The 20,509-nt window shown below is 33.0% G+C and overlaps 1 protein-coding gene across 1 annotated transcript in view; it reads right to left on the bottom strand.

The window, feature by feature from the left end:
* Positions 1 to 20,509, bottom strand: part of SEMA3D (semaphorin 3D) — a 224,726-nt gene that overhangs the window by 130,246 nt on the left and 73,971 nt on the right. The window contains exon 2 of the mRNA XM_031938642.1: positions 9,821 to 10,011. Within this exon, the coding sequence (XP_031794502.1) occupies positions 9,821 to 9,971 (151 nt within the window). The 5' untranslated portion in view covers positions 9,972 to 10,011. The remainder of the gene's footprint in view (positions 1 to 9,820; positions 10,012 to 20,509) is intronic.

The raw sequence follows: 20,509 nt of genomic DNA, 5'->3' as shown, positions 1-20,509 counted from the left end.
TATTTCTGAACCATTGAAGGGAATGATCTATCTAGTTAGTTCAATTTAATGATTCCTGATCTCTAAGCTTTCCCACACCTATAACTAAAGGTTCATGGATTCAAAAATTCATTAACTAAGTCAATAATGGACAAGTTCACAAAGAGAAGCTTTGTTTCAATCTTGCATTCCAAATGTATGCTCTGTCATTTATGGCAGAGGAATTCTGAATTAAGATTCCAAAACACTGTGGTGCAACTATCATGGTGGCTTACATTTTATATCAGTCTTTAATTAAATTAATTCAATCATTTATTATTCTGAACACAACAATATCTACTAAGAAGTCTAAAAATGAGTTTTAATTAATTATGAAAACAAACTATCAGACAAAATCAAACAAATAAAAATTGGCATCCTCATAGAAATCATCTCCATATATACTCTAATCTCAAAGAAGAAGAAACCAGTATTTGCTTAAGAGCAAAAGTGGGGGGAACCAAGAAAGATCCTCAGGTATCCCGATTCCTTTGTCCCATAGGATAATATTTTGTGAAGCTAAGTCAATAGACATTCAACAGATGTGTATATATAGTTTCAATAAATATTATTGTTGATATTAATAAAAAATATATTGGGTTTTTTCTTCTCTATTAGCTCCTTAGGAGTATAGACCTGAACTCTAATCCCAGCTCTTTCATTAATTTGATTGATGACCTTAGGAAAGTTATTTCAGCCGTATGGGTCTCAGAATCAGCTTGTACAAAATTAAGTCAAATGAGTAAATTGCTTCTAAACTCCCTTTGCATTTTCTCATTCATATTGGACTAGCTAACTGATAATCATAATGCTGTAGATAGTATGCTCCAAAGCACTGGACTAGGTGCTTTACAATTATCTCATTCAATCCTTAAAAACCCTAGGAGGTAGATACAATTGTTATTCCCATTTTTCAGATGAAGAAATTAAGACTGAGGTATTAAGTGATTCAGCAGGACTGCACAGATAGTAAGTGTCTGAGGTCACATTTGAACTTATGACTTCTTGACTACAGGTCCAGTGCTCTACCCATTATGCCTTTTAGCTGGCTAGATAATTTGTTTTTAAACTATATTTTTAGATTATTATTAAGAATCAATGTTATCTTAAAGGTAGAAATACACTTCAGCAATTACATCTCTGTTTTCTCTCTCACATTTTCTATTAGTATTATTGTAACTTTTAGTTCATTTGTTCAGACTATATATACCTTACAAAGTATAATCAAAGTTTTTGAATCTAGTTTTTTTAATAAAAATATTTTGTCCCCATTCATACATTCTTTAAAATTAATAGAATTAAGGAATATGTTTGCAGCAAAAGGAGATAATCCATTACTATTTCTAAATGTAGGTTATTTAGAAATAAATCATAATAATAGTGGATATTTGGATGAGGTCCATCATTTGAGTGCTGTTTCTGTGGGACCAGATTCCCAACTCATCCATGTTTTCTTATTCTGTTGTTAATATACTAAAATATATCCTCTACAGAGAAACTATCTATTTTGGGGGGTATTTTCCTTTACATGTTTTAACACTTTATGGAGAACAGTGCAAAAAAGCAAATCCATTGCTCCTTATTCTTTGTAAAAGGCCTACCTCCTTTTTCAAATACATATTTGTTGCTGTTTTCTTTTTAAGTCATCTCTGACTCTTCATGACCCCGTTTGCTGTTTTCTTGGCAAAGATCCTAGAGAAGTTTGGTATTTCTTTCTCTAGTTTGTTTTACAGATGAGGAAACTGAGGCAGACAGGGTTAAGTAACTTGCCATGGATGATACAGCTAGTAAATGTCAGAGGACAGATTTGAATTCAGGGAGAGGAGTTTTCTTGACTCTAGGCCCAACTCTTTATTAGCTATTAAACCATATAACTCTTGGGTTATTATTTGCTCTTGTGAACAATTTACGGTTGGTATTATATTAGACTCTATTTACATCTTTCCATTGTTCTTTAAATCATTTCCAATTGTAACTCTTTGGGAATCATGGTCCCATGATTTGGTGTTGTTAGTTAGATTCGCCAGTACATTGGCATTTTCTTTTTGTTTTTAAATGAAATTTAAAAAGTCAAGGAATGACTTAGTATTATAGATGACACTTTAATATTTCCCAGATTTCTATGTGTTTCCATTCTCCTATTCATTTCTGCATCCAGCTCTCTGACCTATTAAAGATATAAAAAAATAAAATTATAGCTGATCTTGATTCACACAGCCCCCTCACTGGCTTCTTAGTGTCCTTTCTACACATTTCTTTTATTTATTAATTTGTGTATTTGTGGCTGATAGTCCCATTCTGCTTAACAATTCTATGCTCAACTATCATAGTTTTAAAAATGCTAAACTTAATAATATCTATGGGATTTCCAGTTTTAGATGTTCTAAAAAGAAAGCTGTAGATGCAAAGAGGGTAGAGTTCAACAGATAGATGTGAGAAACAGATCATAGTGATGATAAATGAAACTATGGTGACTAATGAAATCACCAAATGAAAAAAAATTAAAGCAGAAGAAAAAAAGGCCCCAGATCAAGTTCTGGGGAACCTCTTCTATCTCCATTAGCAGGAGTGACACTGATGTAGATTCAGCAAAGAAGATTCAGTGATTATCCTTCTCTTGAATTTCTATTTTTAATCAACCAATCATTAAACATTTATTAAATGAATACAAAGTGCCAAGTACTTTGCTAAGCCCTGGGAGTACATAAATACACACACACACACACACACACACACACACACACACACACTCATCCTCTTCTCTCAATGAGCTTAGAATTTAATGGGGGAATAAAATTATCACCCACCTGCAACTTACTGTTCCACAGGTTTCCTTGTGCTATTTAATGTTTGACTGAATACATTTAATGTATGAGCAATCTGTGCAAGTCCCTTTTCATACAACCCTTTTGACAGGGTTACATTTCTTTGAATATTATCTATCTGCCTTATACAGAGCACAAGGGCTACTGCTATCAATGATCATAATACTTTATTATAAGCATTAGAGGAGTTAATTTGGTGGATATATTGTTTATAAAGAGGAAGCCTTAGAGTTAGGAAGACCTGTATTCAAATTCTTCTTCTAACATATACTAGCTGTGTGATCCTGGACAAGTCACTTAACCACTCAGTGCAACTGTGGCAATGAAATATAGTTTCATAAATACCAAAGAAAATATTTACCAGAGCTTCTTCACTAATATGTTCCTTAAACCAACAAAAATAATGAGTATAAGTTCTTATCCAATTTTATGGAAGTTCATCATCATCGTCATCATCTTACTGAGAAGAAAAAGAAAGAAGAAAGAAAAAAGATAAAAAAAGAAGAAAGAAGAAAGGAAAAAAAGAAAGAAAGAAGAAAGAAGAAAGAAGAAAGGAAAAAAAGAAAGAAGGAAGAAAGAAGGAGGAGGAGGAAGGAGAAGAAGAATAATGCAGTTATAATTTTACTGAATTTTTCAATAAGAAGAATGAAGAAAAGTATTTCTATAAAAATGTTACACAATAAAAACCCAAACTTCTAACTTGTTTACACTTGCTATTCTTTAATCTAAAACTTCCTCACACCAATTTGAAATTGCTTAACTTAAACAAAAGACAAATAGCTTTCTGTCTTTTAAAAGTATGTGACCCACAAACCATAAAGACATATTTATTTGTTCATTTATTCATTTAATTTGCAATCTTTTTATAGGACCTACAATAACTGGGAGTTTTAGGACCTTTTCTTTCCCAATAGCCTGACTATTACTTCTCTTTTGGAATCATACAGCGCTCATATCTACTTAAATCATTCCATGGACTACTTGGAACAATCGGGTTTTAACATTCATATGTGATCTGATGATTCATGAGCATAATGGCACATATAACCATCTTGCCAAATTGCAAGGTTATCCTTAAACAAAGCTGTGATCTCACTGATTTGGAAGTTCTCTCCAATAATGGAGACTGTAAACCATCCATGTCTGCCTCTCCTATGTAACTATTATTCCCAAAAGTTGGCCATAAGAAATCCATCCAATACACCAGGGGCCTTTTTTTACTTTATCCTGGCATTGCAACAATACTAATGAACATACTGGCCTTCTACTTTTCATCTCATTCTTACCATATGACCAGACCATTTTCTTTTCCTATCATACAATTTATTGATCATGTCTTTTCCTACTATTCTTCAAATGTATATATTTCAGCTTACTCACACCCACTATACATCTCACCATTGCCTTCTGGGTAAAATTCATCTTGAGTTCTTCAGAGGAAGTTATAGTTTTCAATTGAATATAAAAGCAAAAGCATGAAATTTATTCACATTCTCTTGGCATGATTATTCAGCAGCACATTATTTCTCAAGACTATTATCAGATAATCTGAGATTTTTATTTCATGTCCCAAATTTTTATTTCATGCCCCAACTTGTACTGATTAATTTCCATTCTGAAAGGTACTACATTTCAGATTTAAATAAAGTTTTTCCTAAGTAGGTATCCTTGCTATTCAGTTGTTTTTCAGTTATGTCCTACTCTTTGTGATTCCATTTAGGATTTTCTTGACGAAGTTATTGGGGAGGTTTAACATGTACTTCTCCAGGTCATTTTTACAGATGAGGAAACTAAGGCAAATAGCATTAAGCAACTTATGGAGGATTACAGAGTGAGTAGGTATCTAGTACTAGATATAAATCAAAAAAGAAAGCTTCAAAATTTCCTATCCATTGTGCCACCTGCCTTCCCAAGTATACATTAAGTTGATTTAAAAAAAGAAAATAATTTTTTTAAATGCAAAAAAGGGAAATAATTAAGGAGAGATAATTGGGAAGGGAAGAGGAAAAAATCAGGAGAGAAGATCCCCTACATATCACTTTCCTTTCTTCCATCAAATCTGTCCCCAAATTTTCCTTTTCTGTTTCTTCTTGTCTACAGGGATTTACTCAAATAACATTCTAGGCATCAACATGCCCTATGTCCAAAATTCCCTCAACCAAATGAAGCCCTTTTGTGACTTTTTTTTTAAAAGAAAGCTATTGTAAGATATAAGATGTTTATGCAGTTAGAAGTTGATGGAGGTCAACTGTCTAAGGTTATTCTTAGTTCAACTTCTGTATAAACCATTGATGTCATTATGGGAAGCCTACCCTCTAGGATACAATCTATTTGATAAATATATTATACAAAATACAGCACATAGTAAGATTTGACCTTGTACATGTCTAATTTTTTTTCCAATAAGTAACAGATCTAACATACATAAGTATGAGAGCTCCAACCAGGCAACAGAAAGGAAATATCTTCATATGACAATGTCACTAACTAAATTCATGTGTACTCTGAGCTTCAAAGCTGTTATTCTCAGAGAACATTCTTGAGCTATAACAACTATTGAACTTTTGCTGAGTGTCTAAGAAAACACCTCAAAATGTTCTTGCAGCTGTTGGATGTTGTTCTCTCTACTGACACTTTCCATATCAAGGCAGTTATTGCCTCTGTATATTGCTGGGTTTCATCAGTGCCAAAGAATGAATGAATCATACATAGGGTTTAGGAAAAGGAAATTGAGCTTATGAGCATACAACACTAAATGCTGAAGAAAACAAAACAATATTAATTCCTCTTTTGGGTAGAAAATGCTCATTGGCCTTCTATCAAGATTATGATGCTGTCAAAAGAATAACTTAACCTGGTGATCCCATCCAAAATATTAGGTTTATATTTAAACATAAATCAAATGATTATAATTGATTAGTCAGAACCATCACGTGAAAAAGAGGAAAATCCAGGCCAGAGTGATGACAGTTCTTTGCTTACCTATACACGTGGAACATGCAACCATCTACCATTCTACCACCCCACCTTTAGGTTAATTCCTCCTATAGTGCTTAGCACAGCAGTTGGCATATTCTAGGTGCCTAATATAAGCTAAATGATTGATTTATCAAAATAATCTAGCTGAGAAATAAAAAAGCCTCGAAAATGTTTTGTGCCAAGATTCTGATGTCTTTATTTCTCATATGCCAGATGACAAGATAATTCCAAACTTAGCCAATGCTTAATCTACCATTCCACACTACTTCTTGATTTGATGCTTGGAAGGACTAAGTGACTTAAGTGACTGACCCTCCATCGTACCATCATATTACTACAAAGAGAGAGCTGGAATTAGAACTCAACTAACCTGATTTGCAATCCAATCTTTTCTCCTCCTTTACCCCATTACAGACCTGTACACACACGCTCACTACTCTCAGCCATTCCAAACTCTGGGTCTGCTTGTCCCCTCACTTGTATCCTTTTGGCACTCTCAATGCATGGTTTCCTAAGTCTTTATGATGGGAGAACACCGAGTCTTCGGAGCATACCAAAAGCCAGAGACTTAAAGTATCAGCAGAGTTTGCTATTCTCATCTTTCCCCCAGTATCCATTCTCTCTCTGATCTCACACATCACACACTTCACTCTAGAGACAAATCCAACACTCCAGGACACATGCAGAAATAGCCACAAATTCTCATATGGACTCAAGCTTGCTATATTTACTCTGATTCTCTGGATAACATCAACACTATCCATCAACTCAGTCCCATGTGACCACAATTTTTATTCCCTATTAGTAATCCATTCTCTGTCAAGATCTTTGAGTCATAGATTTAGAACAAAAAAGAACTTTAGTTTTTATTGAGTCTTATGCCACCTCATTTTACAGTTGAGGAAACAGAAAAAAAAAATTAAGAGAGTTGCCAGGGTCACTCAGTTCATAAGTATCTAAGGAAAAGATGTGATCCCAGCTATTACTGAATCTGGGTCCATTGCCATGATCATCTCACTGTATATTTTCTGCCTTTTGTAACAAATATTCATGAGTCAAATATTATAATATCATGACTCCTCCCCCCACAAAAAAATCACAAGCTTCAAGAAAAGTCTTAGTATTCTTTCTGGATTATCACAGCATCTTGTGACTTTTGGAGAATTAAATTCCCATTGCTTTCATAAGCAATAATATGGTCCTATAAACTTATTTTCTCAAATCTCATTTTTTTTCTTCATCTGAACCTCACATCTTACAAGTTCTAAGCTATCTCTTTTTTCTCCCTCTTCCCTGCTGTTCACCTGCTATTCAATCAGAAACTATGTCTTTCTTCAGAATCTAATATTTTCTGTATCTGGTTTTTTTTAGTCCAAATTAGTTCCTATTCCTCTTTTCCAGATCAAAATCTTACTTCTCAATAGATATTCCCTAATATATTATCTGACCATTTACCATCATAATATGTCATCTTCTTGTTTATATTTTGAAAATCGTTTACATCATAAAATGTTGCTGTGTATTTGCCAGAAAATCTTTTAAAGTTATTTTTTTTAAAGAAGGAAACTTCATCTATTTTCTCTGCCCAAGGTTTTTAAGAGTCACCTGGCATTCAATGAAACAACCACCTCGAACCAATTCCCTCTTCCAAATTGGAACCAGCATGATATTTCACTGCTTTTTTCTTATTTCTGTACCTCATTTGAGCATTAATAGCCTCTCCCCTCTAATGGCCTTGTTATCGGGCTATTATTGTTACAAATAAAGACTAGCGAGTATCTCAGAGCCTCTACTCCTCACTACCTTTAGCCCAGTGTATATTTTAATAATATATTGATCTATTGCTTATTATTAAAGAAGAATGTTAAGAAGAATTGTTAATAAGCAATGCAACATTCAAATCCCATTGCTTATTGTTGTTGCCCTTCTCATTACCCTTACTACTGCTTACTTTAGAGTAGTTAATATAAATCCTTCTGTGCTTTCTGGTGTTCTTCACTGTTTCTTTACATCATTTTAATATTCCATAACATTTACCCTGAATTACCTAACCATCAAGCAGGTAAATTGCCAGAGATTTAAACACTTTTAGCAGTTTTGCAATTCATCAGTAATTCACTAACATCACTAACTTTTACAATCAAAAGATCTTCTTTGTACCTAAAATAGATCTCAAATATATTACCTAAATTAGGGACCCTCACTAGACGGCATTACAACACAGGGGAAAGATTGCTGCAGTAGGAGACCTGGCTGCAAATTCTAGACTTTTAGTTTATTACTTGTCTGATTTTGAGGCAAGCCACTTAATCTCTATAAGACTCAGTCCCCTCATTTGTAAAAGGAAAGAGCTGAACTAGAAGATCTCAAAAGTTCCATCCCATTTTCAATTTATATTCTTATAATTCATTGACATGGAAACATTTCACATCCCATGTAGATACCTAAATATCTCCCTTGTAAATTTCTGGTAGTAATTGAAATTAAAAAAATAAATAAATTTCTGGTAGTTCACTGGCAGCTAAATTTACTCTGTCCCTTAATTCAGTCCCTCTTTATGTGAAGGTACATTCAAATTTCTCTATCTAGCATTTGACACTCTCCAATCTTGTCTCTTCTACCTTTCTTCCATATTACTTTTCTTCCCAAACTCCAAAGCCCAACCATATTAGCTTGCTTGTTGTTCCTGACACAAACATATTCCATCTCCTGTCTCCTGGTCTTTGAACTAATTACATTCTATGCCTGTAATGCTCTCCATCTTCTGCCACTTAGAATCCCTGTTTTACTCCAAAATTCAGCTTTAATGCTTTAGTCTATGTGAAGTTTTTCTTGATACTCCCACCCTCAAGTTACAACTACTCTTTCTCCAAAAACTTCTTCTATTCACTTTGTAATAATTATATATGCATGTATCATCTTCCTGCTAAATATCAAGCTACTTGAGTTCAGGCACTATTATTTCCTTTTTCTCCTTGAATTTTTAGCACTCAGGACAGTACCTGGGACATCAAAGGTACTTAATGACTATGGAATGATTGTGGATTGGTATAATTGAAAACAAAATGTTTTTGAAAGTACCTGAGTATATGAAAATTATCAATACACATATTACCTGACAAACTCATACTCAGAACCATAGTTCTTGGATTCACATTTGTGTGTTATTTCTGGATTATAATAAGTGTGTGTGTCTGTGTGTATGCATTCTCAATACATATACATATATATATATAATGGTAGTTGGTAGTCTAGGGGCAGGAGAGCACAAAGCTGCTAATTGTGGAGAGGTAAAGTACTATTAGAAAATTAATTCCAACTACTGATTTGTATTTGAAATATCTAAATGTATTTAACCAATTGTATTGCTCAAATATTAAAAAAAAAAATAAATTTGTTTATTTTTCAGAGTTTCCAGCTTAGCTTTGAAAAGGTATACTCTTATGTTTGCTATTCTTTTAAAATGGAAAATAATTTAATATTTATGACTAGGTATAAGTTAATTGTTAGTAATTAAGTAGCTGTAAGCTAGAGTGAAATGAATACTGATTTTGGAATCAGAGGTGTCAGAGGTCTTGACTTCAAATCCTAACTCTGAGACTTGCTATATTTTTCACCAAGTGAAATTTTCACTTAGCCTTCTAAGCCCAAATTCCTCATCTTTAAAATGAAGGGATTTTACTAAATGACTTATTAGGAATCTTCCAGGTCTGAATCTATAATCCTGTATATAATCCTCTAATTTCTAGGATTTTAAAAGTATATATAACTCTGCCGAATATGAAACTTCCTATGTTAATCTGTATGTTCACTACATAATAAAGGACCATAAATCACATACAAAGCATTATTTCTTCTCCCAATTAAAAACACAACAATATCTGTATGTCTCTTCCATATAGCTTTAAAAGTATAAGGAAACCTTCAGCAGTATCAAAAAATTCACCTCTGAAATCATAATACAAAAACATACTAGGAAAACACATTTATAAATTTACCTTTGTATGAGAGTTTGAGCCTTGGAATATTTTGTTTAGATGTTCCAATGACTGGAAGCAACACCACAATCATACTTAGTATAACAAAGGCATGCAGGAGGTGTAAATCTTGGCTTCCACACTTTTCTCTTTGATCCTTTTTGGCATTCATGGCTAAAAAAGGCCCTTCTTTTGGACAATGCTAATTTAATCTGAAAAGAAAGAAAAAATAGAATGTTGTTTTTTTATTTGATCTAAGCACAACAATAATCTAATGTAATTATTCTCAAAGAAAATAAGATAAAGCTATTATTGTTTGTACCAAGATAAAATCATATGGATTTTTCCAGATTTAAATAAGTAATTAAGATATCTTATTTATATAAGCATTTTACTTCAAGTTGTTTGCTTATACATTACTTTATTTCATCTGTATGAAATCTTTGAAAGACACAAAGCACTCATTATGACACTCAGAGTTGACTTTACACATGGATAAAATAGGTGACTGCATTTGAGACTGATTTCTTTGGGTTAATTTGTGCTCGATTTGTACTCTTCTAAAATGCATATGGATCAGCTAGATGGCACAATAGAGAGAGCACTGGACCCTGGAGTCAGGAGGATTTGAGTTCAAGTTCTGTTTCAGATATTTAACACTTACTACCTGTGTGACCCTGGGCAAGTCATTTAACCCCAATTGCCTTGCAATTTTTTTTTTTAAATAAAACAAAATGAATACAAGACACAGTTAGTTGGCACAATGGGCAATTACTGGCTCTGGAGTCAGGAAGTCAGTCCTGACTTCAAATCCAGTTTCAAACATTTATTGGCTATATGACCCTTGGATGGGGGAGGTACAGGAGGGAAGGACTAGATAAATCACACAGCATAGTTTGTTGTTAATTTTTATACAGGTAATATTAATTTTAAAGGAATATAAAAGAAAGACTTGAATGGGAAAAGTAAAAGCTTAAGGAATAGGTGAGTATGGGAATGGAAGGAAAAGAATACTACTGAAAGGTCCACTTGAACTTGTGGACATAGTGATGAGAGAGGGAATAATTTCACATACTAATTATGTCACATTATTTGTTCTGTTTTATTTTGTTTTTTTAAACAACAATCATCTTTTCAGTTCCAAGTAGCACATTTTTAAAAGCTGCAGCCACTTGGTACTTAAAGTATCCAATAAAATTCTGGGAAGAGAGTAATAGTTACAGCTTACTATAGTCTGAAAATGATTCTAGTACTTATCTGTAAATCTTGTACAAATACATTAAGCACCTACTTTGAGCACTTTTGTTCATCATTAATCAGAAGTATATTCTAACAATAATTCTTAAATGATTTATGAAGCAAAAATGAAAATGTGTAGCATCTGGATTAATGTTTAAAGGTCCAGCAAGAATGAATGCTCAAGGGAAGTAAATACATGGGTTGACAAAATGTTTCAGGGATAATGGCCATAAAGACCCTGAATTTAATACTTTGAGAATTTAATACTCTTGAGAAAGGTAAAATTCTTCTGGATTATTTTCTTAGTCTTAGGTCCCCAGGCCAGAAAATTTATCGGAAGGTAAGTTGGTCCTAATATTCCCTCTGAATATCCAAGTTTGTTCAAGTCTCTCCCTTTCTTATAACCCTCCTCTCAAAATCTCCATAGGGTAGGGTGAGGAAGTGTTGAGGAGGTGAAACAGAACTAAGCAGACCTTAGAAGGCCAAGATTAGCCAATATGTGGCCTCACAGAAGAAAGGAAGCCTTGTGCAAAACTCAATCTCAAATACAGTGAAGTATTCTAAATCCCTGATGTTGTCCCAGAGTGTGGCAAACTATAACACAGCCAAGAGATTACTGGCATACACACAGATGTTGTTAGCAGACAAGACTGGTAGTTGAACTGCATTAAAAAACAGTAAGTCTGTTCATGAACCAACATATAATATTTAAGAAACAAATAAAAAAAGTTATGCACAGTATTGAGTTGAGAGGATCCTATATAGAATGATCTCTTATTATCTATCTTATTTCTAAGGAAAAAATAATGAGGACTGGACCCATGATTTTACTAGTTTAAGGAACTTCCAATAATAACTGCTAACATTTATATAATATTTACTGTATGAAAAGTATAGTATTAAGCACTTTACAATTATTATCTCACTTGATCATTATGATCTTGGGAGGTAGGTATTATTATATCCCTTTTATACATAAGGAAACTGAGATAAAGAGAGATTAAGTAATTTAACTAATGTCTCACAGCTCAAATGGAGGGTTAGATTTGAATTCAGCTCTTTTTGACTCCAGGCTGGGCACTCTATCCACTGCACCACTTAGCAATGAGAAAACTCTGTACTAAGGCAGATCAGGACTTGTTCTGAAACAGCCTTAGAGAAATTATGTGATTTGACCAAGGCCATATGCCCGTTTATTACCATTAATTCAGGTCTTTCAGAACAGTAAGAGGTTAAGTGTTTTGCCTAGGATCACAACCATATAGTATATATCAGACTTAGGACTTGAACCCAGATCTTCCCCCAGATCTTCCCAAATCTTTATTATTATATTTATAATTGAGCCTTCAATTTTTACCCTAGAAAAACCAACTTTAATCTGAAAATAGCAACTGTCTCCTGGGCCATCATTAGTGATTTTGACCTTTATCTTATCACTGAACTTCAATGACTAGAGGAGAGAGTAAAGCTGACGACTTTGCTCTTCTCTACTCATATCTAATTAACATGCAAGTCAAAACATCACCCTCATGATGTCATTGGTCCTCTTAAAGAACAAAGTCCCCCCACCCATGAATAATAACAATAACTGAGCCTTACAGTATGCGTGAATTAATATAAACATGCAAATATAAATCAAGTGAGCTTAAATAAGTTCTTTTTTTTTTTTTCTTTTTGCTGAGGCAATTGGGTTTAAGTGACTACCCAGGGTCACACAGCTAGGAAGTTTTAAGAGTCTGAGGCCAGATTTGAACTCAGGTCCTCCTGACTTCAGGGCTGGTGCTGAATAAGTTCTCAAAGGGAATGTATCTGTGAATTAAATACATAAAACATCTTACTTGTATTATATTTTTTTACTTACAGATCAATTTAAAGAAAGTCATGATAATATTACATTTATAATCCTTTCAATCTTTTTTGTCTATTTCAATTATTAGGTCAAATTTACTTAATCAATTAATTAATATTTATTAATTATTAGGTTCTAGGGATACAAAGAGAAAAGCAAAATAATTCCTGTCCTCAAGGGACTCATATTGTAATAGAATCTATGTAATGGATATTTGATCAATGTGCAAATTATATAATTTCATATCTATACATATATGTATCTATGTATATATATACACACATACACGCACACATATATATGCACACATCTGTACACATAATCATTTTCTTATGGCCATTTTTTTACTGTCAAAGATTTGGTTTTTTCACAGGTAAAAATATTGGGAACACTAGTACTATTTTTTAAATCTCACACTTAAGAAATTCAGTATTTCTTTCAAATAAGATCCATGACTTTACTATAGTAGCCTGTGTCTGTTTAGTTCTCAGCCATTCCCCCTCTGGAAACTTAATCAAATGGTGATTCAGTTAATCTAAATCTATATGCTAGTGCAAAAAACAAAGAAACAGACAAACAAAAAAAATCCAATTCACGTCAAGTCAATCCAGCAAACATTTTAAGTGTTAGGCTTTGAGAATTAAATTTAAAAAGCATAGGAAAAAACCCCAAGAAACTTATATCTAATTTGCTTCAAAGTCATTTTACTGGAAATTCCAGTAGGCTTTCTTTGTCAATTCTTTGAAGCCTGTGTAGAACTCCAGAGCCCAAGGAGCCTATATCAGATCAATTTATCTTATTTTCACTTAATAAAAGTGTTAATGCTTCTTTAAGGACAAATGGACAAGTAGCAATTATTGACTACTTGATCAGCAATTGACTGATCAATTAATTAATCCTATTTATTAAATGATAAGAGATTCTAATAGATATTTATCTAATAAACAGTGTCAATTTACTTATAATAAGTATCATACAATATAAATTGAAGGACCATATTATATATTTGACATTCACTCAGCTAGCTATGATAATCAGGACTCGTCTCCCTCATCAGAATAAACAACTGCTTAAGTGGTATGATTTGAAAGTTTGTAAAAATTTACTGTCTTCCCATGCCCCTAAATCCTTCCTCATCACTCTCCTACAGAATCTAAAATTCCTGTCATAAGAAATCCAATCATTTGGGTTTTCTGTTTCTAGAGAGTTCTCGCAAAAATGTAAACAAGCTGGGAAAGTTAACATTAAGTTATTGTCTCCTATCAACACCTTAGTAAAAAATTAGCTTTACAAGACCATTTCCAAGTGATAGTTAATCAGAAGCAAGATAAAGGTTTAGATAGGGAGGGGAGCATGGTAAGGATGATAAGAGAAGAGAGAAAGAAATCCAGAACACAGGAATTAGCCTCCATAGAGGAACATAAAAGGTCATGACCTTGACTATATGTGGTAGGAGAGAGGCAATATGAGTATGGGATGTTAATGGAAGTACATGAAAGAGAACCACATAAACTGCGCCTGTTTCACAGTTTAAACTCTACCTGTCTCACAATTTTGCCTAGGGTTGTCTATAACCGTCAATACAAAATAATTTTATATTTAAAATTTTTAAAAATAATTTAACTTTATGCTGTCATCCAAAAAAAAATTATTTTTCAATTGGTCCTGCCCATATTCATTAATGCATGGAAATCCATCTCATTTCCTTCCACTGTTTTCTGTATTCCTAAAATTTCTAAAAAGTGATAGTAACAGATAGGATATAATTCTCATGCTGTTCATTTCGTGGTATACAGCATTCATGTGTGCTTACACACACAAAAGAAAAAGAATCCGTGTGTTCATTTTATTAGCAAAAAGACACTAGTGCTGGACATTTCCTGGTAATTAATAGCCAACTGAGGTTAATGGCCCTTGGCTGTGCATTGGGCTATCTACTCCTCCTAGCTGGTCATTAATTCCTAAGACATGCCCTGTGCCTCCATCATCGTAAGTTAGGGAGATTGATGTCTTAGTACTCAATGAACAGTAGTCATACTGTTTAGTGTAACCCAGATCATTAATAGTGTTAAATATGTTAAAATGAAAGAATTGCTTACTTTACCAGGATGACAAGTCTGATAAGTGCCCACACGTGCCGAAACATGCTCAAAACTAGCCGGAAACTTTTTTTTTTTAATCTATGTTTCTTCATAAAACATTCAGTTGACACTTTTGCTCAGAATTCTTCCCCTTCCCCCATTCGCCCTCCAAGGGATTAATTCAATCCTTGAAGTCCAGTTGTGGATCTTTTAATTTGAGATAATTTATGTATGAGATGGCTAGCCAGGAACTTCTCCATTAATCTATTGCTATGTTGCCATCTTATAGCATTTGGGTGTGTGCTTCTGGCATCTGGGAGGAATTATACAGGAAAGTAGGTGTGATTTAACTAAAAGTGGGTGGATTTAGTGAATTGCATAGGTTATACTGCATGCTACTGTCGGTAAGAAGTAAGACCTGGAGCCAATTAACTAAATGTAATCCATTCCAGATGCTCACTGGAACAAACAGCACTCTAGGGGATCTTCAGATGTAGAGCCAATGGGGAATTTTCTGATTATGAGAGGCTTTTACACACTGTTCCACTAAATCAGAGATCTAAATGCATAATCTAACACTCAAAGAGACCATGTGTCTTTTCCCTATGGAAAATCAATTCAGAAAATATAGAATAAATGGTAATTTATTTGCTAATATTACATTTTCAACTATAAGGGGTACAAAATACTATTAATAAGCTACATGGATATGTTTAATTAGGTTGAAAAACCTTATTTGTGAAAAAATATATCTATGGTTAATGAATTTCTCCATTCTAATCAAGGCGGATTGAGACTTTCCAACCTCTCTGGAAGGCCAAACAAGAAAAGAAAAATTCTGATCTAGAGGATGGGGTGATTATTAAGCATCTATTTTAAATAAACCCAAATTACTTTGTACTGTAAGTACACAAGTCATAGAACCACAGCCAAGTAATGATCATATAGCAGTAATATGAGAAACACTAATGCCAAAAAGGCCATAAAAACAATGATTGGCAAACAAATGGAAAAAGAAAAAAAAAAATAAAGTGGTTTCATCTTTTCAGAAAACTGGAGGACAACACGTATCACCATCAAATATTATCATTCAGCTGGCATAGGGCAAGGCAAAGACAAAAACACAATACTTGACATTTGAGATTGTAGTATACATTTCATATGATTAAAAAAATAAGAATTTAACAGTCCATAATAAGAGTTACAAATAGAGTGAGTCAGGAAAACAAAAGAACTAGATCTTTTTGTCCTATTATAGACCTATCTTAGAATTTTAGAGCTGGAAGCAGTTACAGAAAGTCCAGCCTCCTTCTGATGAAGAACAAGAAGCATCTCCCCCTACATTCTCAAAAATTAGTGGCAGATACAGTTCTATAAAGCAATGTTACCTAACTCCCAGAACTCCACCATGATATTATTTCTCCCTAGTTTTCAAACTTGCCCCCTTTGAAAATTATTTTCACTGTATCACTGATTCGCATAGACCATCTAGCCTCACAAGAATTCCATCCCTCCCACTCCAGAATAAAATCTACTAGAAAGGACCTCTGGACACTAAGCCTCTCCTCCCCTCCCTGGGGAATTGATCCAATCAATTTTGGGACTCCTGCCCAAAGGATAAATGGTCCTAAATAAAGAATAAGTGAATGTAAATTAACCTGACCCACTTTATTTAGCTCACTCCACCCTATGCTTCTCATCCCAACTAGCCAGACATCTATTCCAAGTGTCTTGTCATCTGTCCTGTCAAAACCACCAGCCATGAGGCCTCCTCCAAAGATCCTAGAGTCATCAAATCAATTCTTAACAATGTTTCTGAAAAGAGATCTCTATTCACCATAGAACAAACCTCATTTCCTTGGTTATCTTTTCTCAATGGACATTGCCTTCCTTATTGGAATGTAAACAACTTGAAGGCAGGGTTGTTTCATTTCTATAATTGAAGCCCCAGCACTTAAGCAATTACTGACACATTATAAGTAAATGCTTTTTTTCACTCATTCAAATTCAGATCAAGGAGGGATTTTGGAGATTAAATGGTCATTAATGCTACCTGAATCAAGAGGTTATGTGTTGACATAATCCTAGAACTATTACCTGTAAAGTGTAAACTAGAATAGCATCTCAGGCACTTGCATGATATGAGACACTAGATTTCTCCAAATCCAAATTTTCTAAAATAAGGATGAATGAAGCCACAAGTACCTAAACCTTTCAAACTGACATAATGCATGTAGAGGAAAACTTATTTTTTTCCCTTAACAGCATTTTATTTTTTCAATTATATGTAAAGATAATTTTCAATATTCATTTTGTAAGATTTGAGTTCTAATTTTCCTCCCTCTTTTAACTTCCCTCCCAAGAGAGGAAGCAAACTGATATAGATTATATATGTATGATTATTTTAAATATATTGCCATATTAGTTATGTTGTGAAAGAAAAATCAGAACAGAAGGGGGAAACTACGAAAACAAAAATAACTAAAAACAATCCAAAAAGTGAAAATAGTATGCTTCAATATGTTTTCAGTCTCCATAGTTCTTTGTCTGGATTTGGACAGCATTTTCCATCTCGTCTATTGGAAGTGCTTTGGATCACTGTATTGCTAAAAAGAGCTAAGTCAATCATAGTTGATCATCACACAATCTTACTGTTACTATGTACAATGTTCTTCTGGTTCTGCTCATTTCACTCAGCACCAATTCATATATATATTTCCAGGCTTTTCTAAAATCAATCTGCTCATTATATTCTTATAGAATAATAGTTTGCCATTACATTGATATATCATAACTTATCCCTTCCCCAATTGCTGGGAATCCACTCGATTTTCAATCCCTTGCAATCACAGAAAGATCTACTACAAACATTTTTGTGTTTTGTAGATAAAGGAAATTTTTGAAAAGATATTTATAACCAGTCATTATTATCATTGTTATATTTCCTCATGAAGATACAGTTTTTTGCCATTCAGTCACTTAGTCACATCTAACGCTTTATGACCCACTTTGACAAAGATACTGGAGAGGTTTGCCATTTTCTTCTCCAGCTCATTTTACAGATGAGAAAAGTGAAGCAAATAGGATTAAGTGACTTGCCCAACTATTAAATGTCTGAAACCAAATTTGAATTCTGGTCTGACTCCAGACCAGTCCTCTGTCCACTATTTCACTTAGGTGCCCTAATATAAAATGAGCATTATGATATTAATCATATCTATCTAGTAACAGGCTTAGTAGTCATTTCACTGCACTTTGCCTTGGTCAGGACAAATCTGGAATGTTATGGCTATCAGTTTTTGGTGCTGTACAACTAAAATCCAGAGGATGGCAAAAAATATATACATATTGAGTGGTCTGAAAACAATCTTAAAAAAAAAATGTCAGAGATATTATGACTATATAGGTCCACATAAGAAAACAGTAATTTAAAAATAGACATGATAGAGGTCTTGGAATATATAAAAGGCTATCATGAAAAAGAGGAAATAATTTCCATTATGTTGATCAAGGGAATAGAACCAAACCCTTTGGTGATAATTACTTTGATAATTTTTCTCTCATGATTGTGGCAAGTCCTCCACTGTTTTGTCTGGTAATCCATTCATTTTATATCCATCCCATCCATGCCCTTCCATAAATCATCAATAGATGATCTTCTGATTACTACTTCTTTATTTCCCACACCATACAAGAATTAAAATAAACAAAACTAAAAGGACCAGCATTTTCAGAAATATGGAATGTACCACTTTAAGGGGAGGGAGGTGACCCCAGCTGATTGTTAATAACCATTTAGAATAAACCAAGATTTGGTTATGTTAGAATGTTAGCTTCTTCAGAGCAAAGGCTGTTTATTTTGTAATAATAATAATAATAGCTGCTAGTTATATAGCACTTTAAAGGCTGCAAAATGCTTTATATATCCTACATTTTAGGATCAAAGATTTAGAATTGAAAAGGATTTGATTTCCAGGGCCTGGAATCATGCCTTATAGTTAATAAATAATAAATATTTGGTAATTAGCTTAAGTAGTAGAGGTAATAAAGAGATTGAGAAGGCAGGATTTGCAGATGGATAAGTTATCTTTGGATAAAAGAAAAGTGATTAATAAAATAATTTCTTTGTCTATTTCTAACAAGATCATTTAAAGTACAGATTTTGGCTACATGTTTTAATTATTAAATTATGCTTTAGCAAAATTAACCTTGTCAAATATCTAAAATAATTATTTGAATATATATATTTATTTTGTTCATGGACAGCATTAAAGAAATCAATAAAAGTAACGATGAACAGATCAGTTAAGCCTCTGTGACTTAAAAAAAAAGTCATAAGGACAGGAAATTAATTTATATTTGGCCAAACAGGCATTTTTGGAAATGACATTCTTACTTAAAGCTGTTAATTGAATATTTGTGCAGTAGAGTCATTGGTTCTCATATTAATATGCTTAGACATAACTTGAAAATCAGTATCTATTAGCAGTCCTAAAATAATGCCCATGTTTTTAGAAATTTAAACAATATATTTTATTTACAACATAAAGTTTAAAACAATATTGCAAGAATGAAATAATTAACAAGAAATAGTCATGAAAACAAGACAAAGTCAATATGGCTTGACTTAGAATAAAATGATAGAGACATTTTTCTTATCTCAGTTAAATTAATTTATTCACCAAATACAAATGACACCAACAAAATCATCTGCATGTTTGGATTTAACATGTAAACTAAAGCTTTAAATGATTATATTATAGTATATACAAAAACTAGCTAAAATGCTGGTTTTACTGGCATATACTATAAAGTCACCACAAGCAAAGCTATATCCACACAACTGTAAATAAACAATAATAATAAAATCTCAGCAAATTTATTTTCACCTGTGTTTCTCAATGAACTTCTTAATCCAAGACAAAACATGAAGTAGAAAAGCATATGGCCTTCAAACTTTATAGTCAATTAAATTTTCCAGGGTTGTAGATAATTTTCAAATGACAAAATACATAATGTTGAACAAACCCCAATGAGATCTTGAAATTCTTTGAAAAATAAAAAAGATGTTAAATAATTTAATGTTATTGGGCTCCTTTTTAATATATCTTATGAAACACCTAAAGGGATTCTAAATTTGCTTTATTTTAGAGCAACTTAAATAAAAGTATGTGTTTTATATTTTAAAAAATCTCTGCTTTTACCTCATGAACAAAAGAGTTACTTGGGAACAAAGTAATCAAGACATGAAAATAATAAAGTTTGAAACTCTATAGAAACCAAATTATTATATGAATTCCTTCTTTATCATATTTGGTTGAACTTGGCAACCAATACCCATACGGTAGATAAATAGCTAACCTGCAAGATTATTTATTTGCAATAAGTACCTAAAAATAAATAAGTCCATGAACTCAAATAGTGATTACTCTTTCCAAATGTCAGAGAGGCTGCTATGCATTTTTTTGTCAATCCAGCAACTATTCTTTAGGTTGATAGAATTCCACTGAGCTTTGCAGGATTTGTGTGGGCTAACTTTTT

This window comes from Sarcophilus harrisii, chromosome 5 (genome assembly GCF_902635505.1).
Source record: "Sarcophilus harrisii chromosome 5, mSarHar1.11, whole genome shotgun sequence".
Taxonomy (NCBI): domain Eukaryota; kingdom Metazoa; phylum Chordata; class Mammalia; order Dasyuromorphia; family Dasyuridae; genus Sarcophilus; species Sarcophilus harrisii.
This window is presented reverse-complemented; position numbering and strand designations above follow the sequence as displayed.